This window comes from Phragmites australis, chromosome 1 (genome assembly GCF_958298935.1).
Source record: "Phragmites australis chromosome 1, lpPhrAust1.1, whole genome shotgun sequence".
NCBI classification, from domain to species: Eukaryota; Viridiplantae; Streptophyta; class Magnoliopsida; order Poales; family Poaceae; genus Phragmites; species Phragmites australis.
Genome location: NC_084921.1, coordinates 44,632,533 through 44,658,407, shown reverse-complemented (window position 1 = coordinate 44,658,407; position 25,875 = coordinate 44,632,533). Strand labels below are relative to the sequence as shown.

Sequence of the window (25,875 nt, the reverse complement as noted above, 5' to 3'; positions counted from 1 at the left end):
GCCAACACGGCGGCACGAAATGAAACTAGAAGTATCGAGTCGAGTAACGAAGTAGAGTCTTCCACGCACAAAAAGTATACATCTTCATTTTGTCAAAATATACCCTATCCTTTGCCATGCCAACAACAGTTCATAAATTAAATTTTCAGGAGTGTAAGGAGCTACACTGAGCCTGTGCGAAAATCAAACGATTTGGCGCTCGCGAATCCTCTGGTGACGAGCTCAAGTGCAACATTGGATATCAATATCGACGGTTGTTAATTGGTTACCTGAATGATTGAATCTGTCGAATTATCGATCGCCACCCATGCCTCCAAACATTCCACTCATTTCCTTTGACCCCATCTGTTTCATCAGAGACTGCAAACCGCCCATGCCACCTATCTGCTTTAGCATCTGCGGCGGAAGGACCTTGCTCATGTGCTGAACGTTCATGTTGCGCGACAGTGGACTCATATCTCCTTTCTTTGGAATCTTGAGCCCCTTCATCTTGCTCCATATCTTAGCAAGGCGCTTGTACTCTTCCAGCATGTCCATGACATCCCTCACAGGCCGGCCAGACCCCCGAGCAATCCGAATAATCCGTGATTCAGTCATCAGCTTTGGATTTGTGCTGTCAAGCTCTGAGAAGAAAAGGTGTACATGAACTCAATAAATTTTGCAATATTACTCCAGTAATTTATACAGGGAAGAAACTTGTCACTGCGACTTACCAGCATCTGTCATGGAATCCATCATTGTCATGTACCTCTTAATCTTAGCCTGGCTTTCCTTCTCATGCCCTTTTGGCATTAATTCAGAGCTGAATCCAGGCAACATAGAGAATACCTTCACATAGTTCAAATTTAAAGTTTTACTAAGAGATGAGCGCTGATCATGATGCTAACTAACGAGTCTATGATTGCTGTGTTTCTTTTGACTAGATGTTCAAGAGATTTCAAGAATGTAGCAAACCTGGCCAATAGGACCCATTTTCTGAATGTTATCGAACTGCTCATACATAAGTCTGAGAGTAAAGCTTCCTTCAGACAGTTTCTGCAGTAGCTCAGGCTGCTGATCAGTAGGTACTACTTCATGAATCTTGTCCATAAAACCTGACCAGTCTCCCATGCCTGCCAATTACACAAAGTAAGGTCAGCCAAAGATAATACACATATAAAACAGCTACCTTGTATTTTCTGTTTTTCACTTATCTAACAAGCGGCTAACAAATGGCTTCACATCAAAAACTTCAAACTCGTCAATGTGTTCTCCAGTTCCAATAAATATAACAGGACTTTTTGTTGCTGCAACCCTGAAAAGAAACAAGGATGTAAGATATGCTAGGTGGCTCATTAGTTCTGAAATGATGAATGTGATTAGAAGTAGGTATTCTATGAAGATACCCTAAATGCATGCACGCACACAAAAGAAAAAACAGAATAACTAAAGACATCACGAGTGAAGATAGTGTAGTGCGCACAGTAGCTGTTTTGAGAATACCATCGCGCTATCTCATATTCCAATCTAGCTCCGATACTTATTTAAAAAGAACGCTTCATTCATTGAACTGACCTTCATAGTAGTTCTCATTATATCGTTTCACTAGGAATTATCTGTGGAAAATGTACCCGGACTATAATGAAGGTAAGAAAGATCCCAAGTGAGAGCATCTTCTTCAGATTATTTGGGAATAATATTCTTAATTTTTTGTATCAATATTCTTCATAAATTAGGAAAGAGGAAATAACAGCAAGAGGGTATTGCAGCAAAAGGCAGAGAATACTAACGCGCTAAGTGCGCCACCTCCTTTCGCGTGACCATCCATTTTTGTAACAATCACAGCACCAACAGAAACACTTTGTTTGAATGCTTGTGCCTGATCAAATGCAGCCTGACCGATACTACTGTCCATTACAAATATTACTAAGTCTGGTTTCTGCAAAAAAACACAAGAATGGTGGTGAAATTTCGCTAGGTTCAGGGTATTGCTGAGCACCTGAATGTATTTGGGAATTCTGAGTGTACATACCGTTGCTTCTGAAACTTGACGCATTTCTTCAAAGAGTGCTGCTTCTTGTTTGTGCCTTCCACTTGTATCTACAATGATGAGATCACAGTTTTCTTTCTTGAACCTCTCCACACCCTCGACAGCAATTTTCACTGGATCAGACTCCATGTAGCTGCAAAGTGACTGTTAGAAAAAACAGAGAAAAGAATAGATTACCAAATAACTGAAGTTGAGAGTTAGAGCACCTTCCGTAAAAGGGGATCTTGGCCTTCGTTGCATTTTGTTTTAACTGGTCAAAAGCACCAGCCCTAAATGTATCAGCACAAACCAATGCTGGTTTGAATCCTTTCCTCTGGTGATAATATGCGTATTTTGTACAAGTGGTGGTTTTACCAGAACCTGAAGGGAAATGATGTTATCTTGTGAGCAGAATGACAAGAACGCAAGGGATTAAATTTAGGATTTGGCCTATCTTTTCATATGCCATAGATAGGCCTACTACGTCTGCTATGCTCTCAGCATCACTTGCTGTGCAACCAGGTTCAGCCAGAATGAAGAGACTGTGATGTTTATCATTGTGCCTCAAATCACAGCATCTATTTTATTGTTTTTTCAAATTTAAAATAGCCCCCATGTTCAGGTAACACTTTGGTGATTCAAGATGTGTGTCCTTGAGGAAATGGCTCAATATTGACAAGAGATATACATAACTTCTGATAAGTTATCTTCTACGCCTGCTATATTCCAGAAAGCAAAACGTTCAATGTTATTTTTACAACTTAACTTTTTACGGTGTAACATTTAAAGGAAAACTTGTTGGACAAAAAGATATGTTTTTTCCATGAAGGATAACAAAAACCAAGGACTTTTGACACTGCTCTGGAATAACCTTTCAGGTATTTACGAGGCACACTGTATAAAGTATAAACCGAGCATGCGTGTAACACCACAATTAGACTGAATTGTAATAAATAAAGTTTTGAGAACCAGAAGGCCAGACTTCACTCGGGCAGATGTGCAGTGCAGCAATCTAGCATGGGGCATAACGTAGAGTTAGGAAGACTGACCTTGCAAACCAACGAACATGACCACGCTTGGCTTCCCCTTCTTGGGAGTGAAGGAAGGCTTCCCGGGATCCAACATGTTGCAGAGCTCCGTGAAGACGGCCTAAAGCAACAACAGAGAGCAATTGACGCAATCAGCACGATGCACGATTTCCCCCCAAATTACACTGAAATCCGTCGCGGGGAGGGGGGGGGGGGAGGCACGCCCCTACCTGCTGCATGATGCGTCGCTTGTTGGTTCCGGCGGCGAGCGCCTCGAGGTTGACGATACGCTTGATGTTGGTCTGCATGTCGCGGACCATCTTGAACTGGACGTCGGCCTGCAGGAGCGCGCGCGAGATCTCGTTGAGGCAGTCGTTGAGCACCTTCTCGTCGATCACCGTCGCGTTGCTCATCTGCGCGAGCGCGCGGGAGATGCTCCCGCCCAGCTGCGCGAGCACCATCTTGCCGGGTTCCGGGGGTTCCGCCGCGCGCCGATCCCTTCCCTTCCCTTGCCGGTGGCGGTGGCTTCCGCGGGTGGGGGAGGAGACGATTATAGGGCTCCGATCTGACAAGGGGATGGGGAGGGGATCACGTGGGTGTTGCAATTGCAAGCCGACGGGCCTGGGGAAATCGGTTTTCACGAGGAGGAGAAGCGAGATGCCTTCACGGCTTCGGAAGCAAATTCAGCAAGTTCTACACGATCCGATATTAGAAAAGATTTTTTTTTCTATGATAATACATGTTTATTTTATTTTCTTTTTATCTAATTATTAGATTACGAGATATATTACATATAACGTGGATGAGATTTTACGAATATTTTTTATAGAGCTTATAAAATTTATTTTACGACTCAGGGAGTATTTTTTCTTTCTTTTTTTCTAGACAGTACTAATGTTGATAATTTTTTTAGACATGGAAAGCGAAAATTCTATTAACGGGAGGGCAAAATATAGACCATATATATTGTAGCTTAGAAAATCTGGAAGCAACGAAACTTAAAGATCTTACAAATTTCAATAGATGGAAGGAGTGTTTTCGTGAGATAGTTTATATACAAAATCATCGAATGAACACACCTTTTAGCTCGCTGTTCATAGCCTGGTTATAGAGTACACTTTAGAGTTTTCTTCTTTCTTCCGCTTCCTCTTTCTCCCCGTTCCTTTTTCCTTCTTATGTAAGCTTTATTTTTCCTTTAGCTTCTCTCGTTTTAATAAAATCTTTTACAGTGAGGTTTCCTCACTATTTTTCGTCAAAAAAAAAACATCAGCGGCCACGAAACAAATTACATTCTAGGAACTGATTCCGAGAGTAAAACACCACCGGTCCATGGCCTGCTCCAAACAAATTGCATCAACAAGGATTCTGAAAAACCCGGACAACAATAAAACTAGTGATCTCTCTAAAAAGAACACCAATGGCTGTCGAATCGAATTTCGAACTGATGATAGCAATCTTCAGAGCACTCGCATCAGTCTCTAGTTCCATACTCATCGTACCAGCGACCACTCACAAAATTGAGTGCCTGTAAACATGCTTCCGTTTCGGCCTGCAGGGCGTCTGTAACGTGTTGAATACTTCCTGCTCCCGACGCAACAGCCTCCCCAAGATAATCGCGGATGATAAGCCCCATCCACCTTTCATTTCTTTGCTCACAAAAGAAACCATCAACATTGATTTTAAGGAATCCTTCTTTAGGATGCTACTAGTTCTTGTCAGTAAACAGATGTTCTGAAAGCAAATTATATAAGATCAGATCATATGAAAGATTTTCTTCCCTATAATGATACATATCTACTCTATCTTCTTTTCAACTTAACCGTTAGATCAGATAATGTGTGGCTAGATCAGAATCTTACAAAGATATTTCATAAAAAAGTCCTATAAAATTTACTTATATGTATTATAACGTAACATAAATATTGGATACGGTCATATCAAACACAAACTTAAAGATATAGATATAGATGCGTCATAAGAGCATTGTCAAACGAATACATCAGGAGAAATGACATAGTTTGATTTTAGATGGAGTTTAAAAAAGAGAAAAAGATTATCCGCTAATTTTCCTTCTAATTTATTTATTTATTTTTATTAGTAAAATATGTCATATATCCGTAGCCGATAACGAGACGAGAAGACTAAAGAACGAGGGTGGATGATAAAAGTGAGTAAATTATTTAAATTTTAGAAGTTTTTATTAGATGAGAGGATATGAGAGGGAAGATGTGGCGCGAGAATAAACTCGTGTTTCATATAGCAGAGACTTAAGAAAAAGAAAACAATAGATGGGATTAAGAAAAAAGTAAATTTCGAAAAACCTAGAATTTTATTGCCGTTGTACCCAAAAAAACAAACAGGGTATAATGGTTTATGACAATTAACGTCGACATTTGCGGTACAAGTGTATCACAAAATCCTACCCAACCTTAACACAGTATTTCTGGCTCAGATATGCCCCTCCACGTCACGCCCCGAGGTGGACGAGGCATGTCTGCCACATAGGCCTAAAAACGGGATCTGCAAGTCAAAAATTTTGTGCATGAATTGGTGCTTTGCCACACGGATTAGTTAGTAAATATGGAGTAATTTGAGAAAAAAATAATTAAATGAAAAATATGTTGGTTACTGATATGTATGAAATTAAGGCCTAATTCTAATTTAACACAGGGCCCGAATTCTTAGCTACGGCCGTATCAACTAGACTAACGTGCAGTAGTCCACTATTTCGTGCGAGTTTCGCAGCGAGTTGTCCATCGTTGTGGGGGCTGCCGCCGCCGCCGCTTGGTAAGCAGACGAGAGCAAAGGAACCAGCTGGAAAAACGAACACAAATCGGAAGGTCGATCATCGGCATTCGTCATATATTCACCAACCGTCCATCTCTAATACAAGCCCGGAATCCGGATGGCGTCCGACGCATTGTATGCAATGGCGATAGCCACGAGCAGAGTCCCGTAGTCGCACTGGACGTGGTGCACTGGTGCTACTCGATTCCTGCAGCCGAGGAGTGAACACATTATCGTCCGTTGGCATGTTTCTGTTGCAAACTGTAATCACATCCTCTCTATGATCAACCACGGAGATCTTAGTCCTATCTTCCATGGTGGAAAATTGGAAATCACCAAGGTACGGCGGGGCAAACATTATGAGACCCTCTCCCTCTGTTGTGACCACGAGGTCTCAAGTGGTTGTCAGCAAAAAAGGGGGAAAAAAGAACATATCTTTAAGAATTTGGGATGACAGTGTTACCACCGCGCATAGTACGGTTCACCGAATTTACAACAGTGAAATAAAAGTTTGCTCCAAGGTTGATGGTTTCTCCAGGTATGCAAATCGTGCCTGAAAAAGGAGGTCGTGGAGAAGAAAAAAGACCACGTAAATTTTACCCATTACTCTGTAAAATCTCGCCCTAAATCATCAATTAAATGTAATCGGATTGATGACTGAAATGTCTGCACTCCATATCAGCTCAGATGACACCACAACTTTATTTCAACATCCATAAGATCATCTCATCAGCTGAACTGAAAAAACAAAAAGGAGACTGCTTCATCTGCTAAGACCATCTCCAACAGCTACCTCAAATTTTCATCCTCAAAATACTATTACAGCATCCCCTATCTCTAACACTGTAGCAGTACTGTATCACTGGATACAGACTCTGTTGGAGACGAATTTCCAGTGTCGTCTTGCCCATTGTCATTTGCATTGCAACTAGAATAGTCCTTCCCCTGCCACCAAAAGGTTGTTATGACGATCTCTTGTGAATTGCAATGAACACATGTTACACATGAATGCAATGTCCTTATGCAAACAATTATACACAACCAGGGTTCTGATTTTTAGGTTTCAGGATTCCGTTACCCACTAGGATACTGGATTGCTGCCTAATTTCCAGGTGGACACCAGCAAGACATTTTCCCTTTCGTTTCTTCATATTTTCTTATTTTCACAAACAGTTTTGATTCCTTAACTCTGTAATATCATTGATATCAGACTCGATAAAAAAAAAACATCATCTATAACCCAAAAGTCTTTAAATTTTGATGCCCACAGTTACACATTGATTCATACAGAGAATGGAAAACCCACAAGGCCTAATGTTAGAGCACAAGAATGTGGTGGTTAAGGTGATAGATTCAGATTCTTCCAGTGCTGCCTAGTTACTAATCATGCATGGAACTGGACGTCTATAACTCTATATGTTATATGAATTTCCATATAAAAAATTTCTGAGATGCGAACTGAACTTACTTAACTCATCCAATGATTTACTGACATCACTTTCCCCAGATTGAATCACCTTAATCCTGCCTGCACAAATTAATGTTTCAGACATGAAGCTTGTACACGATGGAAATGAACAGAACTTGAAACAATGATAATGCCATTAATTCAGAATCATAAGAGCACAGTATATCAAGAGATGTGGTGTACACCTAGGGTAAGATAGTAAGCAGGAAAATTTCATTTCTGAGAAATAATTCAGCTAGCTAGAGCTTAAATCCACTCATTTGAATAAAGCTATTTGCTAAAAATGATGCTATTGGGAAAAGGAATCACTGACGGAAAATTTACATATGAATTCAGATTAATGTACCATCACGTCGCACACAGATTTCTGGTATATTTTTTACTTGATCATTGATTCTGTCATTGTAGACTCTAGTCTCAATATCACCCTCAACATAGACCGGAGCACTGAATCAAGGCACAGCAATAAAAAATCATTTCCTCAGTAAAACTAAGATGCTGAATTAAATTTAAGATAACATATCAAGCAAGAGAGAAAACAGAATCTTGTGCTCTATACCACATACTTCTTAACCAGCTTTTGAACAGCATACGCACCAAGCTGCTCATTATGTACAGCTATTCGATGCCACTGAGCTGGCATTGGCAAGTTCTCAGCACCTACTGTCCTCTGGTCAAACATACCACCTGTCCCAACAGTAAACACAGTTACCGTATGCCCGTTCCTTAATATTTTCTGCACAGGAACTTGTCCAACTTTGCCACAAATAATTGCCTGGCAAGAATGAACTAACTCAATGAGTGTCAATTCTTTCACTGTAAACTCAAGTATGAATAATCGTTCTCACAGAATATATCAAATACCCGGTGCACACCACGGAATTGTGGTTCTATATCTTTCCTAGGGCCTGTGAAACCATCATCACCTTCACAACCAATCTCATTCTTCTCATCAACATCCGAAAAAGAAACAGTGGAGCCCCATGCTCGTGACTTTCTGTAAAAATCTACAAAAATGAAACAATAATGTCGCGGTCATATGCAAATACATTGCGAGCCTCTTCTATGAAGAAAAAGAAAAACTACCCACCAGATGAGCTCCTTTTCTGTGCTACGAGCCTCATCAGGCTTAAGCCCTTCATCAGTCTTGTGCTCATGGTAAGTCTACATACATGGAGGCAAAATGTGAAATGACACAACCAACTTACACATCCACACCCCACACACAGTCATTCTCATCGTCAAAGGCCCCCTATAAGCAACTATGGTTTACTGAGAAAAAGAAAATATGGATTAACCTCGCTCTTAGAAAGATGGATCCAAGCAAGTTAGGGTTCCTTACCAACGGAAGAAATCAATCTCAAGTCCGGATCAATCTCCACCCCACGCCAATCCAATACCGGTGAATGGAGGAGAAGGAGGAGCAGGACGATGACGACCACGAGGGACGATGACCTTCGGGGTGAGTGGCGGCCTGGCGCGCTTCGGTGGCTGGAGGGGGGTTCTGGACGACGCGGGCGAGGAAGAGGATGATGTCAGGGATGCTTCGACGTCTAGTGCTGGGCTTTGGGCTGGGCCTCAGTGATTCAGCCTTCTAGGCCGAAGCCCGGAATAATAACTTTTCGGACGAAAATTTGTGTGCCATTTCTCGTTCGCAGGTGGGTGGACGACTAAGCGATTGGTTATTTGAGCTTCTGCTTAAAAAACTATATTTTTAATTTATTTAAAAAGTTATTTTTAGAAATAGATTATTAATTTCTACAATAAATTTTTGGTTTCTCAGCATATAGTTTCTCAGAAAAACGTATCTCAGCGAGCTTCTCAGCTTTAGTTTATTTTTCTCAGAAGCAAACTTCTGGCTTCTCCAGAAACCACTTTTTCAAAAACCCGTTTGTTCTGACTTCTGGTTTCTGTTAGTAGCAGAATCAGAAACAGAAAAAAAAAACAAACAAACTCTAAGTTTTTTAAGCAAAATGTTGAAGATTCTCTACCTGATGGTTTCATTGATCATCGCATAGCAATTGAAAAAGTTACAACATAAATAGAGGAAAACGAATGAAACAACATAAAAGGTTGCTCCAAAGCAGGAATGGCCTCTCTGGTTTTCATTAGTATTCCAGTCGTTGTCGTTTGAGAGCCCTCGAATATGTTAGAATTGCGTGGGAATTGTCAAGCTTTAGTATTCCTTTCTTATCGAAGAGGTCATATTGTGGTCCATTCATCCAAATACTCCCCCCCAGTCATAGAGCGTCGTTCTAAACATTGATGTGGACATGTGGTCAGCAACACACTATTTTGATCATCAATTACTAGTGTGACATATATGTAGCAAAGCTATTGTTAACAACTTTTCAAGTCAAATCTATGTATATCATTTTCAAAAGTTCAATAAAAATATATATTTTTAAAAAAAATATCGATGGTCGAAGTAATATACTAACCGCATGCAACAAAAAAAAAAGTCACTTTTTTACTGGAGAGAGTACTTCGCCAAGACGAATTAAGATTTCCATCCGTGGGTCGATGTTCCAATTAGACAAATTGTGCAAGTGGACAACAATTAGTTGCTATCAGTCCGCCTGTGGTGCATGGAGTAGCAGCTATTTCTTTAAGATTCTTTTTAAGATTCATCAGTCAGAACTCTTAGGACCACGTACAGATATCCATTTGGGTTTTATTGTTACAAAACTATTAGAACCAATCACAAAGATCTTCCGAACAGTGGATTATTGGGGAACTTTTCAGTCCAGTTGCATACAACTACAAACAATCTGAACATGCTTGGACTGAGCTAATTTCATAAATAAATAAAAATCATACGTTACGTAACCTTGTCCAGTCCGAATAAAATTTCAAAATTGACCAAGGACCAATGAAAAAATTATGCAAGTTTACAAGCAACGCCTTTTACTTGATTTTACTTACAAGGGCTGATCTGCGTGGGCAATCGTTCTGTTCCTCAAGATAACTGCAACATTTATTCATGTCACAAGAATACAAGATAGAAGGTACTGGCACAACTTACATGAGTGGCTGAAAGGGTTTTTCCTATGTCAAAAACGTCGAAAGAATGGACTATACTATACACCTAATGACTACAGAAACAACCACCATATTTTCCCAGCAAAATGATACATATACAACTCTAATCTGCTTGGTATGATGGACATACAAAATTAAAATTGTAAAAGAAGGGAACCGACTATCAACTACATGATTTTCATCCAATAAAAGAATACAAAATGGAGTTTCATCATTAATTATTACGTCAGACGTTGTAGTCCTAGCTCTGAGGAAATGAGCCTGAGCAGCACTTGCACAAGCTCCCGCACCCTAGCTTCTCTGATGGATCAAGCAAGGCCAATAACAATTAATATAAACTTAGTCTACAACCAGCAAAATTGGTGCCATAAAAACCCGAAGCCAACTTTAAGCTATTGCCCCCCCCCCCCCCCCCCCCAAAAAAAACAGTTATCTACTCCAGCAATATTTCATGTTCTTCCAATTTCAACCAATGTCCTGGCCATAACATCAAATTTAAGTTTAAAAAAAACAGAAGGAAAAAAAAAAGAAATCGGCATTACATGAAGTTTTGATTGGTTCAAAGATGCTTAAAATGTGGGTTATTTTCTATTTTTAGAGTCCTCAAGTGAGTAGGCTCACGCAAAATCATCTCGAATGGGAAATATGGAAAGAATATGTTTTCCTTATAGATCCTAAACAGAACCCGCACTTTTAACAAACAGAATATTTAAGGAGGAACCATGATTTAGATTTTTAGAAGAATGAGGCTGACAGGTTGGCACTGCCAGATTTAAATCCTAAATTTATGCAGTAAACTGGGCAGCCGTTTTCTATATTCAAAATGTGGCAGGTAGCTCAACAGACATGCCCTGGTTACTTTGTGAGAAATTTGCAATAGGAAACTTATTATATACACTTCCAATTTTATGAAGGACTTATGCTAGCTAATGCTTTATTTAAGAAATGTATCCTAAACTTGCTTTTTAAGAGATGTATCCTAAACTTGCTTGGAATTTGTTCAAACTTGTCAAGAACTGACTCCAAGGCAATGATACTTCCAATATGAAGGACTTATGCTAGCTAATGCCTTATTTTCAGGGATGTATCCTAAGCTTGCTTGGAATTTGTTCAAAACTTGTCGAGAACTGACTCCAAAGCAATGATGTCCCCCAATATGATAACGGATTGCTCAAAGCCATACCAATAATGGATGTGTTGACTGACTAACGGCAATAACCAGGTGACAGAACCATAGTTGTGCAAGTTCTGTTCCAAGCAACGAAAGAATATGCCGCGAGGTTTCTTTCTGCAAATTGCTGACTCCCTAATATTAAACTTTCCCTTTTAATGCGGCATGGGCAGACACAAGTTGCTGCTAATAATAAATGGCCTACTCAGCAAAAATAGACATGCACTGCCAAATGGTGCACAAGCTATCGGCAATGCCCTAAAATTAGAAGCATTACTAGAAACCCATTTCTTACCTTGAGACAACAAGCTCAGAGAAAGTGGGAAGCAAAGACAATATATGAGCCCGTCCATAGGACTTGTTTCCCCCCCAAAGCTTCTTTCAGATATGGTGGTATGTTGAGAGCATTAGCTGCGCCAATGTCTATGATTAGTCTAGCAAGCTCTTGAAGAACACAAATTGTTTCTTCAATCCTGATCATACTCGTCGCATGCCCAGTTCTCCTAATGGTCTGGCTGGTCATGGAATCAGCAGCATCAGATACGTTCATCATCAGGCGATCGTCTTGTACTCTTGTGCTTACCACCTGCAAGTAGCAACCCGTCACAACAATTTTTCTTCCGTGATGCTCAGGGTGCGCCGAGGAGCTAAGAGCAACTCCAACTAGCTCAGCAAACGGCTCACTATCGTCAAATTTGGCGATTCGAAAAAAAGCTCCAATCGACTTTTTTCCCTTCTCATCTATTCTGTTCAAAACAATGATTTTCTGTTATTAAAAAATTCTAGAATTGTTTTTACATGTTTCATTCATGTGCAACCTATTTTTATTGAATTCATTCAAAAAGCATGTGTAGAATTTAAACTAAAATTATTTTAAAAGGTTACTTTTATAACTTCTAACAATTGTTAAAGCTTCAAATAAATTCCTAAAAATATGAGAAAATTCATTAATATTCTTATTATGCGATTATCTAATTTTAAAATTATTTTTAGCCCTAGGTTATATGGTGAAAAAGTAAGTTATTTTATAATACTTTATTTATATACATTTTTATCATTTCATGTGATATTCTTTTTCAATTCGAATTCAAACTATATATATATATATATATTATTTAGCAATTGAAAATGTAACGGTTGTAAATATTTTTATTTATAGGATAGTAATAAAATATATGTGAATAGAATATTTAAGGAGTGAGATTTAGAGTTTGTTGAAACGTATAAAGAAATAAAGAGAAAATCTTTTACGAAGGCTCTTTGACCAGGATTTGAGTCGATTGAATGAAGATGCATTGACAAAGGTTGCAAACTTGTTGATATTAGCTTAGGTTGTTGTGGCTAACCTAGATGTTTGTAGCTGCTCTATTTATGTAGATGGTTTGGTTAGTACTCTGAAAAGTTTCAGGTGCTCTTTGCTCTTTGTACTGGTTTCCTGCTCAGATCTTTCAGACATTACCGAGTTGATGGTAACGAGTACGCCACAAGTTCTTCCGTGACGTTACAAAAACAAATAATTCCAGGAAGATAAGTAATGCAACATTATTGCATTAATGCAATGAGATTTATCCAATAATGGAATCGATACACCGGCTCGTTCTCCTCACACAATAACTTAACCCTTCCGGAGTTCCAGAAGTATGGAACTTGGCTTCCACTAAAGAAAATGCAATGACATGATACGCTATAAACAATGGGTTCTCAGATTAACTGCCTCCAAAGGAGGTAACAGCTGTCTATACTTTTGCACAGCAGTCAGGAGCGAAGCAAAACATGGTGATGCAAAACATTTGACGCCATCGGCGTCTGCACCACCGCTAGCCGGATCACATCCTCCTCGTCTGCTTATTAGCTGCTTGCTTTCCACCTTCCCCCCGGTTCTTTCTTCAGCCTCTACTCTGGCTATGGTAAGGTGGCAATTTACCTACACATACAGAGTAACAGAGAGCAACAACAAAAATTACTGATTTTCTGATATCTACTCGTTTGAATGTGCGCTCTCCCAATTTGGAATGCAGTGCACAGCAAGCTTCACGACACTGTCCGGCCATAGCATATCGAAGCAATGTAAAGATTCTTGGCCCATTTCTCCTACAAAAAACCCAGAGTGTATTGTCTACATTAGATGGGGGGTGATTTGAATTGCTGCTTCAGGGTGCCAAATATTACCATGTCTACAACTGTAAAATGTGCAAATCTATATGACGAGTTTGAGACAAAATCACAGCAACTATTAATATTCAGACTCCAAAAAGATCAACTTAGTTTCGACAATGTAGTCAAGAATCAAAATATATGATCATACCTTCACATGGTTGCTAGGAAAAGCAGATGTTCTAAGAGTTTCTTGTGTCTCATCCATCAACTTTCTTTTGGGTATACTCAATATAAAAGCAGCTTGATCACCAGTGGCCGCTGTAGAAGTTATTCTATATCCATTCTCCCATCGTCGGTGGATACCTTCACTAGGATAAAGAAAATCCAATTCTACTACCTGCAGTGCATAAAAGAGAAACAAAGTACAGTAAATTGATTTCTAAACAACAGGAGTACAGCACTTCTATCATCTTTACAAAAGGAATATTAATTATCTATCCAGTAGAACAAGTTAATTCGTTAATTTAAAAGCCAGATATTTTCAGATACCTAATAGCTCTATATGCAGTAAACATGGCCTAGAAAATACCATTGCACAATATGCATTTGACTTGTGCATTGAACAAATACAAATTGCCACAATACCTGTTCAGAATATCCAGAGTTCCTTGACATAACTACACCCCAGCGGTTTCCTGCAGTTGTCATTGATGTAACATGAAAACCTTCTTTCCATTTCTTGTTGATCCACTTGTAGGGGAATGATTCACTAACTTTATAAGACTGTTGAGTGTAAGGAGTTCCTGGAGGAGAGTAAATGACAGGTTCAGACTAATGCATCTCATGTGGCAATCCTTATGCCTCAACCAAAATGCACAGAGACTATATTAACGGAGAAACAGGTATTCAATGCAGACATGGCAAAGTGAAACGCTGCAGAAACAGGTCAAATATTTGACTATGGACCTCTTTAAGGAATCACAACACATTATTACTATCAATAAAAAAATTGTGTTAGTTGTGCTTGCATCTAACAGTATGAAAAGGCACATATACATTCAGTCTTTCTGGTAAAAGAGAGTTTGAACCATGATTTTAGAAGAAATATGACATATCAACCTCCACATGCGATTTGCTTTCTTGTGTCTCACTTTCTTAACAATCTCTTGTTCCATATCTTGAAACTTGAAAGCAAACAAGAATGTGAATACCACATTAAAACCACATGCTTTGCATGCCACAACATCCACTAGTCAGCACAGAGCATATAACAACAATAAGTCAACAACTACAAGTGTGTTTTGTATATTTTCGCAGTGATAATAGTAGCACAACCAAAAGATATTTCATGTATAAATGCAACATGCAAGCCCGTCAACAAAACATCAATTCAGACAAACCTTTTGACATGACCACTAAGGAACTTCCATTCGTTGCGCCTGCTATGGCACTGATGTAGTAGTTATTTTCCCATTGTTCCATAATCCAATCCTAAAATGCAGAAAGAATAAACAACTTGGAGCTCAAAATATAGGCTTGCATAGAAAAACACTATGTTTGAGAATTGAGACCAAACCTTATGAAGGAATATAGGTGAAAGTTCGTAAACTTGGGATGTGAAACCAGTTCCTGCGTCCATAATGAGGGCCCAAAGATTCGCTGAAGATGCTACTGAACTAATGAACAACCCATCTTCATTACCCTTTTCTATGTGTTGATGAAGTCTGGCATCTGCTACATTGTAATGGTATCTGAAAGGAAAGAAAACGTTTTTTTTAGCACAAAGCCGTATTACTACCCTGGGTTGCTACAGTTAGCTCATTGACTATAGTAGAAGTATACATGCTCAACTGTTGCTTTCCAGTTTGAAATGGCAAAGTACTAACAAATTTTACATGTCTGCTAGTAAATATGAAAAAACTGCAGTTTTAGAGAAATTGTATGCAGCGCAATTGTACAGATATAGCATCTATTACTCCTTGACAAGGGCCACAAAAACATATCACAAAGTTTAGTTTGAATACTAAAGGCACCCCCAAAGAGTTGAGTAACTCCTGCATCCAAAGAGATTACCACAGATAAGCAAAAACTGTTATACTTGCATGGATTAAAATCCAAGCAAATATATATCCTATCCTTAAATGATTGAAATGCCATCCTCTTGCCACCAGCGAGTTATGCCCACACCATACCATTTCATAGATAGGGTAAGGACCACCACACAGAAACACTGTCTAGCTTCAAAGTTGAGCACATTATGAAAAGATCCATTCATTCATAATGCATACACTCTACGGGCCTATTATTTACATAGTTACCTCTGCTTCATGGGCCTTCTAGCATTATAAACTGAAATCCACTGATTTGCTGGGCTTCCAAGTCGAACTTTCTTCTTCGGTTGCTCATCTTCTTCAAAATTTACAAGCAATCTTCCACGTTTTTGTCCAGCCTACATATGAACATAATCAAATGTTAAATAAAACAAGATATCCAATAAGTGTGTAAATGCATCAACAACTATTGTATAGCAAAATAAAAAGCTCAGTTTCATGTCGTAAGAAACAAACCTTCAATGCACCATCGATTCTAATAGGCCTCAAATGCTGGGGCTCAATCAATTCATCGAATAAGGAAATAAGCTTCGGGTAGTTTGGTTCTTCATCAAATCTCATGTTCGTCACAGTCTCCAGGAAAAGTTTGAATGGAGGTGGGCAAAAACAGCATAATAGATCTGGAGAGGTAGCCATTTTCTTCTTGCAAACAAGAAAACTCTTGTTCTCGCCCTGCAACATTAAGCAGGATGAAACTACAGCTCAATTTATATAGAAAATCTAAGATTTGTGAATCTGTCAGCAAAAAAAAAAGTCTTCCTGCAGATTCAAGTGAGTAAAACATACATAGTAGTTTCACTTCATTGAATATGAAAGTGGACATAATACATAGTCAATAACCAAAATAATGTTTTTATGACGTCCATCCAAAGAAAGATAGCAAACCTGATAGCCTTGCCACGGTAGCCTTCCTCTGAGAAGAAATATCAATGTATATGCTAATGATTCCAGATCATCCCTTCTGCTACCAGTACGGCCTAAATGGGCATGGACACTAGCATATCTTATTGTACCTCTGTGGAAAAAGGGGCAAGGTCAGCATATTGAGAGGAGATGAAAAAACAAAATTAAATAAAAACAAACCTGAAAATATCTGGCTTCTGATCATATTCAACATGTCCAGATGGTCCTTCCTTCCATCTAGACGCTGGGCGCGCAAATGGTAGGAATTAGCACTTGTTAACTCATATTTTACATCAGCATCAGGTATATAACAAGTTTAAATGCATGTGTAACATAGCTCACAGAATGTGAAGCCAGATCAGTGTGACAAATTGGTTAAATCATATTAATGTTTGCAAACAATATCTATCACAGGATTGCCTCGACATACCTAAACCAAGATCAATCAAAAAAAGTTTTTTCTCATCAGGAGATCCAGGTTGGCCAAGGAGAAAATTCTCTGGTTTAACATCTCCATGAACAAACCTGAAAGAAAATTTCCAAAATAAATAAATAAATTGCGAGATACAGTAGGTAAAAAAAATTCAACAAGACACTAGTTACCCTTTTGCATGAAGTTTCTCAAGTATAGAAATTGCCTCTACAGCGATGCAAGCAACCATATTACCTGTCATCCTGAACCAAATATTAATTATCAGTCAGTTGCTTAGAAAATATGACTGAAACAAAGCAGATAAGATGTAGTTATCGTACGTCTGCCCAAATGAATTCCAAACATCCCAAAGACTAGGTCCTAGAATATCCATCACCTGCAACAGTAGTATATTTTAGTCCGTTAGCTTATGTAATATAAACTCTCAAACAGATTCAACTATGTTTGATATAATAACTAACCAGAACATAGTAGTCCCCCTGGCGACCTTTGTAATGAACCCATGGTACACCATAACATCCATTCAGAGCACTTAAAACACATGCACAACAAAAGTATTAGAATTGGTGGGATGACACAGTAAAATTGGTCCTCAAAAGAAGTAAATACTAATAACAAGGTAGACTGCTTTAGTTTTTAGTAGAATGCTTCCAAACAAGCCAAAAAACGAATAAATGACAGGAGCTGGCATTCCAATAATACAAAAGAGTCGAACGATTCACTATCTTGTGTCTCAGGTTAAAATGCAAAATTTAGAAGTACATGATGTCAAAGAGTCCTTGAACCAAACATAAAAGCACAGTAATGATTTGTGTGATCGTCTCCTGAGGCACAGTTCTGTATACCTTGTATGATGCCTAAAATTCGTCTGTAAGACTGTAATAGATGCACTCAACTTAATATAAATATAATGTTATTACCTGTAAACTTGCCACTCGTATGGAGGGCCATAATTGCAACCCTTACTGTTGCGGTGCTCAAATTTCAAAGCAACCTGCAGTCGGTAAGCAATGTATTACTAACATCATATAAGAGGATGTCTTTTAAAAGAGAATTGGGGGGGGGGGGGGGGGGCTAGAGATACCTCATAAGCATCAGGTCCAGTGCGCTCTGTTCCCCCAGAAACCCTTCTGCCAACATAAACTTGCCCAAAACCACCTTTGCCCAACTTCCGCTCAACCTTGTATTGCGGAGAATGGCCTACTTGAACCTGCAAAAAATTATTTTTTATTACTAGGTTACCGGATTTCCAAATTCATTTACACCCTTTTACTTCTGCAGAAGGCCACTTGCGGTTCTAAGTTTTTCACATCACCGACCAGAATAGTCAGTTGTTACCAACATAAGCTACTAAAACATAATACCAGTGAACCTGGAGTACATGGTCAGTTTATATATGAACAAGACTTTAGCTTGACTAGATTAAGTCTTGGTAGACATAGGAGATGTAATAATATCCGGACATATGTCAAAGAAAACAACAGCATGCATGACACAATGCTAGGTTAAGAGGAGCAAAGCAACTGTATGTACTGACATTCACTTAGTATCATTCACAAGGGACCATGAAGAATTGCATGGAAGTTGCCCCACACATGGACAAAACGTGAATGCAAACTGCTGCACCTACCCTGTCACACACATATCTCTGGCTCCATCTAATTACACTAATCCAGTATGTTAAGCAATCTCATGTTAAGGGACAGAACTGCTTTTCCTGATGAAAATTATATCCACCCCTTTAAATCCATAGCTCCATAGTTTTTCAATCTTTCTAATTCACTCATATCTTCTTTTAGGTTGCCGTATCTTCGATCCACAAGCTATCCTACAAATTTAGAAATAGCTACAACTTCACCTAAGTATTGTACGCATTAATATGGGCATGTGATTCACTTATTCTCACGGGGCATTGCAAAGATATTTATTTCAGATATAGACATTATAAAGATGATAGAATCAGGAAGATAATATTACATTTTTGTGATGTAAAATAGTTCAAATTTAGGTTTCTACGATTTACAGATAGATGCACATAAATAGGTACATCAACTACATTTATGATGCCATAGTCCACGTGTCATGTGATACAATGCCAGAATCAACATTTTGTCGTTATCCTATTTTCTGAAACACACTCACTGAGAACATTATCCTAAACAGCAAGAAATAATCCGAACATGGAAAGCATGCAAGTGAAGATATACGTAAAATAAGAAAAACAAAAGTGCATACGACAGCTGCACCTTCTCCGGGACTGGGGATGTAGTCCCTTCATCTTCAGCTCCGGCAATCTTCTCAGCACTCGCACCATCCATCTTCACAACCTTATCAGCAAATTCCTCAATGCGCTGTGCCCCACCTGCAGCGCGACCACCAACAGCAGCTCCTGGAAGAACCTCACAAGGCTGTTCAGGGTCCAAGTCAATCACTGGAACACCTCGCCCTCTTCCTCCTGCCCTTCCCCGCGCTGTTCCTCTCCCTCCACCCCTCCCACCCCTTCCTCTACCACGCCTTCCTGCCACCGTTGGAGTCGCCACGATCAAGTTCTCAGCTGGGTCCTGAGCCACAAGATCCTCAACTTTCTTCGCCTTCAACCGAGATTGGCGAACTCCACTACGCAACTCTGGCATCCTTTATCCCCATGCACTTCTTACCGCCTATGAATCTGTCAATAGAAAGCCACAACAACATGGTCAATAGTCAGTACACAGGTACTACATTCTATTAGCAACTCATCAAACATAAAATATCACTGGAAACATGAGATACCACATCCAGGATGAACAAGTACTGATCAAGCACACATAAACAAGCGTTCATTTCTTTGCGATCGATATCTAGGACTCATCCACAAGCTCCTGACCCCAATCCAATTTGCGTTGCAGCCAAGAAATCACCGCAGACCGTGAGATGAGATTTCCCAACAGTCGCTCCCACCACCACTCCCTCCCCAAATCCTATCCCGATCTCCTCGACACCAATTCCTCCTACCAAAACCTGATCAAAACGCGCACGCTTAACGCTCGCGCATACCTCATCGCCTCATCGAAACCCACCAGGCCGCCCCCAAAAAACGCAATCCGAACCAACAGCAAACGCGGGGGCAGGCGCAGGCATAAAAAAAAAATCCGCCACGAAACGGGGAGATCGGCGGGCGCCGGAACGATCGCTGCGAGATCGGACATCACGGACGCTAAGATCGGTCCGCGCCGCGCCGATCGCCCATGCCCGCCTCCTCCTCCGTCGCCGCCGCCGCCGACACGGTAACCTATCCGCGTAGCGGCGCCCGGCGATCGGCCCGGGAGGAGGAAGGGCTGAACGGGTAGGGCTCCGCGCTTACCTCGGGGGGGAGAAACCGTGCGGCGGCGGCGGCGGCGAGGTGGGGATGCGGGGAGGGGGGGGGGGTAGGGGGGAGGTTGGTGTTTGGTCTCTCGCGCAGACACACATACAACGCAACGCGCAGACACACACCGCGCTGCGCTGTGGCTGTCTGGAAGGGAGAGGAGGAGGGGCTGGCTTTTTGAAGGCTTCGCGTTGTTAGTTTTCTTTTCCGCTTCCGCTCTTGGAAGGCATCAACGCAGCTCGGCTGGACTCAAGGGCCAGGATTCGGCCGCGTCGCCTAGAGACGTGATGGATAACGTGGATTGCTCAGTGGGGCCCGCCATCCAGGTCTCAAACAGGACTAATATTTTTTTAGCTGGCAGTAGAGGCCAAAACAGGTTGGATTTTTTCTAACGGGTTTGAACCGTTTTAGATGCTAATCGAATCTTGGATTTTGAATATCTGAAAGAAATCTTAGATATTGAATCAGATCTCGAATAGTCATATCGGATTTAGATGTAGGAAGTCAGATATCTATGGGATATCGGATATTCGAGAATGATATAACCGAAGACTATCTCAACTCTCTTTTAGAGGCGATAACTTTTCATACGAAGTTAGATGAAGATGATTTTAGAGCTGGTAATTTTTTTATATGGAGTTAGATAAAGATAATTTTTATATAAAAATTATAGCTTTTGATGATATATATATAAGTTTGTAATTGATATTTTTTTCATTTAAAGTTATTAATATGTTTATATAATTAATAGAAGTTTGACCCAATATATTAGGCACTCGTAATTTCTCTGATTTTACTCTATCCTAACTCTTTCCATAAACTTATATTGTTGATTTATTTGTTAGACCTGTAGTTGAGTTTTGTATATATACAATGATCAAACAATTATAACATATACGATATATATGGTTATTACTTTTACTCAATATTTGGATAAATATTTGTGAACGATATTATATGCATCCGACTCATCGTATATTCAATCTGTATTCGTGACTGAAACTATCCGCATCCGTATTTATATCTGTCACCATCCATATCTAACTCTGATTTTGATAAAAATATAAGATAAAATATATAATCAATAATATTTATCTGTATCCGATTCAAATTACATTCATAGTTGCAGTATAGTGTGAGCATCTCATGGTGGCTACTAGCGTCGTGAAGTGTGTTACCACTTTTGCACTCAAATGCGTTTTGGCCTTAATCAGTATGGTTATATTACTCACGATTTTTGAACGGGTCTGACTTGTGTGAGTCAATTGTCAGAGTAGTCCTTAGCCAAGGCTAAAATGGTCAATCAGAGGATGAGATATGTGGCACGCGCTTATCTCTTATCTTTTTCTTTGCCTACATCACAAATCCTTATCCTATCTTTTCGGACTGGTTGTTTTTTTTTTGGTTGGAATGGGATGATGCATTCCATTAATTCAGACTGGTTGTTTTCTTCATACATTCATACTGCACGTGGAGTTTTTGTGCAGTAGAACGGTGCTATAGTTGTGGCCTAGTTTTGTGCTCTTTTATGTCCTTCCAACCGTGGTACGATCTTTTTAAAGAAAGAAAAAGGAAAAGAGATATGAGAAATTTTTCATGCAAACAAAGCATTTAGTGTAAATATGCAAACACTGAATCTCGTCCGTCTAGTTCAAATCTGAAGACATCTCATCCTCCTGCCTTTCTACCGGCTCTTCTCCATAAAAAATTGCACCACACGAGGTTTTCTTCAAAATGACCAATGTGATAGTGGGAGGAAGAGTTGCCTTCGTATCAGGATCGGATATATATGATTCACTGTTTGTATCTTTACACCGAATGACTTGTTTGCATCAAAGATTTTACCAAAGAGACAGAATTTTTTTTAATGCAAACAAGCCATTCGATACAAATATGCAAACACCGAATCTGGTCCGGATCTAAAAAGTATGATTGAAAAGTAAATTTCATCGTAGGTCCATGAACTTGCGTCATGCACCTATCTACTTGAGAATCATACATTCATACTGTCGGAGGGTTAACTCCTGTCGCAGGGATCCTGAGGGACTCCTTTTTAGAGATTCGGTCGGGGGATGATTCTGAATATGTTTGCTGGAGAAATAAATGGATGTAAATGCGATGGCAGGTGGGGTGGAATGATCTAATGCAGAAAAGAGTAAATGCGCTGGGGGGATTTTTAGACAGGTTCGGACCGCACTGCGCGTAACACCCTACTCCTGTGTGGATGCTATAAATGCCCTGAGAATGTCTCTCAAGAATGTGCTGGTTACAAGAATGTTTGTCTATCCTAGAGCTTCGGGCTCCTTGTTCTTCGGTGGTTACAACTTCTATGCTTGTACGAAGGTGTTCTTCGATCTTTGAGCAAGTGTCTGAGAGTTCGAGCGTCCTCTGTTTGCTTCAACTTATCTGGGATTGCCTCTACCTTGGCCCTTGCTTTGTCCGTGCCTACCGGCTGCTTTAAATACCCACCGGTGGTAGCGTGCCCCGAAAGGGAGGGCACTAGTTCCAAGGTGCCATAAATGGAAAGGGCATCATCATGGCCTCTGCGCGAAGTGACGGGAATTGAAAATACGCCCCGCGCCCGGTCTTCAGTCGTCATGATGGCGCTGGCAAAGGGCGCCATAGAGAGGGCCCACCGGGCAGCCGCAGAGCGGCCCGGCGTGCCCGCCCGGTCTTGTTCGCCTGCCACAGCAGCGCGGCAGACGGAATGCCTCAGGCCTCGAGATGCTATCCCGAGGCGCGCCGGATGGCGCAGGATGGGACCCGTGCATTAAATATCCCCACGCCCTTCTGCTAGAGGATGGCAGGGACTAACACCGAGCATGGCGGGAGCAGTTGGAGGTGACAGGCCACGCGCGCCCTTAAATGCGGCATCGGGCCTTTCACTGGCTGACACCTCATCGCTGGACCTCTGTGGGGGCCACTGATGGGGGGTTTCCTGGGTCGTCGGGGAACCGAGTGCTCGGGGGTCACTGTTCACCTCCCCAGGCACTCTCTCCCGAAAACGCCCTCTCTTGGTCCTCGGGGAACCGAGTGCTCGGGGGTCACTGTTCATCTCCCCGAGCACTCTCTCCCAGATTTGACTATTCGGGTCCTCGGGGAACCGAGTGCTAGGGGGGCACTGTTTACCTCCCCGAGCACTCTCTTCCCGGTACTCGGCTTTCCTGGTCGTCAAGGGCTCAGGTGCTCGGGGGTCACTGTTCACCTCCCCGAACACTCCCTTCCTGTTTACTTGGTCTTCGCAGATCATCGGGGAACCTGTGTACTCGGGGACCACTGACTATGGCCTCGAGCGCCCTCTCTCGGGACTTAGTCTTTTTTACCTCGCGGAGATGACCCCCGCGGGAGGGCGTCACGTGGTGGATAGCTGGCCTGGCCTCGGGATTCGGGGACCCCTGGTTCCTAATTCGCCGACACATACCCAACCATGTGTCCCACAACCCCAGATGCTACACGCAATTAAGATGTACTAGTACAACGCCATGCGTTGCAATGGTATCCAAATGTTTTGAATGCATGTCTTACTATTGTGGTAGCAATTCACTTCGATGATAACATATATTATAGTGATATTCTCAATTGTTTCACCATAAACATGATTACAAACAAAATATTAAATTGCTTTGTATCAAATTATAACATGAATACAAACAACAAAGTGAGATAGCACTCTATTACATAACTCATCTACAAGGTGATGACTTCTTTATAGACGGTATACATGCCGAATTGGTGCTTCCATCATTTCCCAACAAATACTCTTGGCAGTTGCTCATGACAATGTGACATAGAGTCATTTACAAATTTTAGTTAGAGGCTTTACATTGTTTTCTCATGTATGATTGTGAATGCTACCTTTAGACAAAAGATTCTCTATAGTCATGATGGTCTTCGCAACAAACCTTTAGAATGCACGGCTAAAAGACATGAGATGTCTCGCTGTAAGAACCATCAGTGATAAAAAAACACAACCACTGAAAGTAGCAACACAACAGCAAAAGCATTCACAGAAGTGACAATCAGACAAAACGCAACACACACAAAATGTAGATAGATATGCAGAGCTATGGATTTCTCATAGAGCAACAGTATTGTGAAAGGACCAACATTATATTTCTTCTGTTAACTACATCAGGACCATAACACTGCTCATACCCAACATGCACGAGTCACCTTGGTTCTATACATAAGTTGCATTATTAGTAACAATATCTTTATGTGTTCACACCTTGCACGCAACACAATAGTATTAACACACAAATTCAGCTCATAATTCAAGGTTTTAATGCATATCTGTCACAATAACCACTATTTCCTTTTATATTTTTTTGTAATATACATGGTCCTGAATGTAAGAGTACAACATGGCATAGGGTCAGGATCGATTTTGCTAACGACATATATTAATGATTGAATATTTCAACAGATTGTTAGATGACGATCCTTCATAGATGTTGTAAGCTTGCAGTTTAGGTAATACACTGCAACATAGCAGATTTTCCTAAACAAACATTTGCACTCCTTCACATACTTAACTTTTAAATACTCCCACTGCATGGTCTATCAGATAGGATGGAATCCTCTCGGTCTACTTAGGACATTTTAATACATTCTGGAAAAATCAGCATTGATAATCCATGTTAATTTTCAATTGAACTTGCCATGCATTTACAGATTGTTAGCTGACATTTGGTTTGATAATTAGCCATGCCTATCCTAGAAATACTATAGTCAAAATCAAATTATAAAACATATGAAGGTGAAAGAAGACGAGTAAACTAACGGCAGGAAGATACTACACATTCCAGGGCATTGCACTCTTGAGAATTTAGCCAAATAAAAAATCGTTGTCATTGAATTGTAAACTAACTGTAAAAATATGGCACAAACCTTCCATATTAGCTCTAATCCAATATTTAGAATCAAAAGTTATCTCACTCTAAACAAACTGAATTATGGCATTCATATTTTGTTTTACATTGCTGCTTTGATTCTAAGCTATTTTTTTTCCAATACATATGGGCACATGTACAAAAGGACAATGATCCAGTTCAAAACTAGACGTGTTGTGTAATCTCAAGAGGGTAAATTACTCGAAGTGACGCGGGAACCACTTCTATGAGTCTATTCATTGACCAGATTTAAATGACACAACACAAAATATCGCACCCTAATTTTCTTAGGTAAGTTCACTACAAAGTACAAACAAACATGTATATTCCATTAGCATATACGATTTCACACATTCAAAGGGAAGAAAGATTTTATTTGATCACCTCCCAAGAATTTCCTAACATTTCTGGATAGTCAAGCCAAGAGCATAAAAAACAGAAGTGCAACACCGAATCAATAGATTAGCACACATCAAGTTTTTCCCTTGCAATTCCTCCAAACAAAAAAGAAGCATGGTATAGTTTTAGTAGATCTTAGTTTAGAGCAGTTCATAGTAAAGGCAAAATGGAGATCCAAGGTAAAAGAACA

At 40.2% G+C, this 25,875-nt stretch overlaps 3 protein-coding genes across 7 annotated transcripts; all 3 read right to left on the bottom strand.

The window, feature by feature from the left end:
* Nucleotides 1-20: 20 nt before the first annotated feature.
* Nucleotides 21-3,701, bottom strand: LOC133921764 (signal recognition particle subunit SRP54 2). The gene is made up of 9 exons (XM_062366774.1): nucleotides 3,267-3,701; nucleotides 3,058-3,157; nucleotides 2,236-2,389; nucleotides 2,012-2,162; nucleotides 1,770-1,918; nucleotides 1,196-1,294; nucleotides 955-1,114; nucleotides 714-828; nucleotides 21-623 (listed from the first exon to the last, which is right to left on the bottom strand). Exons 1-9 carry the CDS (start codon nucleotides 3,495-3,497, stop codon nucleotides 292-294), a joined length of 1,491 nt encoding a protein of 496 aa, XP_062222758.1. The 5' UTR covers nucleotides 3,498-3,701; the 3' UTR covers nucleotides 21-291.
* A 2,729-nt stretch (nucleotides 3,702-6,430) lies between these two features.
* LOC133921746 (single-stranded DNA-binding protein, mitochondrial-like) lies at nucleotides 6,431-8,849 on the bottom strand. 3 transcript variants are annotated; one of them, XM_062366763.1, is made up of 7 exons: nucleotides 8,634-8,849; nucleotides 8,382-8,455; nucleotides 8,167-8,298; nucleotides 7,858-7,978; nucleotides 7,638-7,738; nucleotides 7,292-7,351; nucleotides 6,431-6,768 (listed from the first exon to the last, which is right to left on the bottom strand). In XM_062366763.1, exons 2-7 carry the CDS (start codon nucleotides 8,446-8,448, stop codon nucleotides 6,752-6,754), a joined length of 498 nt encoding a protein of 165 aa, XP_062222747.1. In that variant the 5' UTR covers nucleotides 8,449-8,455; nucleotides 8,634-8,849; the 3' UTR covers nucleotides 6,431-6,751. The 3 variants fall into 3 exon arrangements, 2 of the variants coding, with proteins under 2 accessions (XP_062222747.1, XP_062222734.1); XM_062366750.1 differs by having other exon boundaries at nucleotides 7,858-8,066; nucleotides 8,156-8,298; nucleotides 8,634-8,840; XR_009910318.1 differs by having other exon boundaries at nucleotides 6,745-6,768; nucleotides 7,616-7,738; nucleotides 7,858-8,066; nucleotides 8,156-8,298; nucleotides 8,634-8,841.
* A 4,335-nt stretch (nucleotides 8,850-13,184) lies between these two features.
* LOC133921725 (casein kinase 1-like protein HD16) lies at nucleotides 13,185-20,549 on the bottom strand. Of its 3 annotated transcripts, none has more exons than XM_062366723.1 (17): nucleotides 20,392-20,549; nucleotides 19,295-19,716; nucleotides 18,133-18,258; nucleotides 17,969-18,042; nucleotides 17,510-17,579; nucleotides 17,369-17,424; nucleotides 17,219-17,290; nucleotides 17,046-17,140; nucleotides 16,796-16,859; nucleotides 16,598-16,727; nucleotides 16,169-16,384; nucleotides 15,920-16,050; nucleotides 15,178-15,352; nucleotides 15,002-15,092; nucleotides 14,247-14,404; nucleotides 13,810-13,998; nucleotides 13,185-13,595 (listed from the first exon to the last, which is right to left on the bottom strand). In XM_062366723.1, the coding sequence occupies exons 2-17, from the start codon at nucleotides 19,679-19,681 to the stop codon at nucleotides 13,536-13,538; spliced, it is 2,094 nt and encodes a 697-aa protein (XP_062222707.1). In that variant the 5' UTR covers nucleotides 19,682-19,716; nucleotides 20,392-20,549; the 3' UTR covers nucleotides 13,185-13,535. The 3 variants fall into 3 exon arrangements, with proteins under 3 accessions (XP_062222707.1, XP_062222716.1, XP_062222724.1); XM_062366732.1 differs by lacking the exon at nucleotides 20,392-20,549 and adding an exon at nucleotides 20,085-20,310; XM_062366740.1 differs by lacking the exon at nucleotides 20,392-20,549 and adding an exon at nucleotides 19,821-20,006.
* Nucleotides 20,550-25,875: the final 5,326 nt, after the last annotated feature.

Excerpts from the sequence above, each read along its gene's own strand:
- LOC133921746 (XM_062366750.1), bottom strand. The coding sequence starts at position 8,448 with ATGAGCACAAGACTGATGAAGGGCTTAAGCCTGATGAGGCTCGTAGCA. Across the intron at positions 8,067-8,155 it reads AATTCCGTGGTGTGCACCGG|GCAATTATTTGTGGCAAAGT; the intron begins GTATTTGATATA and ends CATTCTTGCCAG. Across the intron at positions 7,352-7,637 it reads AATCTGTGTGCGACGTGATG|GCAGGATTAAGGTGATTCAA; the intron begins GTACATTAATCT and ends TAATTTGTGCAG.
- LOC133921764 (XM_062366774.1), bottom strand. The coding sequence starts at position 3,497 with ATGGTGCTCGCGCAGCTGGGCGGGAGCATCTCCCGCGCGCTCGCGCAG. Across the intron at positions 2,390-3,057 it reads CATGTTCGTTGGTTTGCAAG|GTTCTGGTAAAACCACCACT; the intron begins GTCAGTCTTCCT and ends ATTTCCCTTCAG. Across the intron at positions 829-954 it reads AAATGGGTCCTATTGGCCAG|GTATTCTCTATGTTGCCTGG; the intron begins GTTTGCTACATT and ends AACTATGTGAAG.
- LOC133921725 (XM_062366723.1), bottom strand. The coding sequence starts at position 19,681 with ATGCCAGAGTTGCGTAGTGGAGTTCGCCAATCTCGGTTGAAGGCGAAG. Across the intron at positions 17,141-17,218 it reads GAGAAACTTCATGCAAAAGG|GTTTGTTCATGGAGATGTTA; the intron begins GTAACTAGTGTC and ends ATTTTCTTTCAG. Across the intron at positions 16,385-16,597 it reads TACCGTGGCAAGGCTATCAG|GGCGAGAACAAGAGTTTTCT; the intron begins GTTTGCTATCTT and ends TTAATGTTGCAG.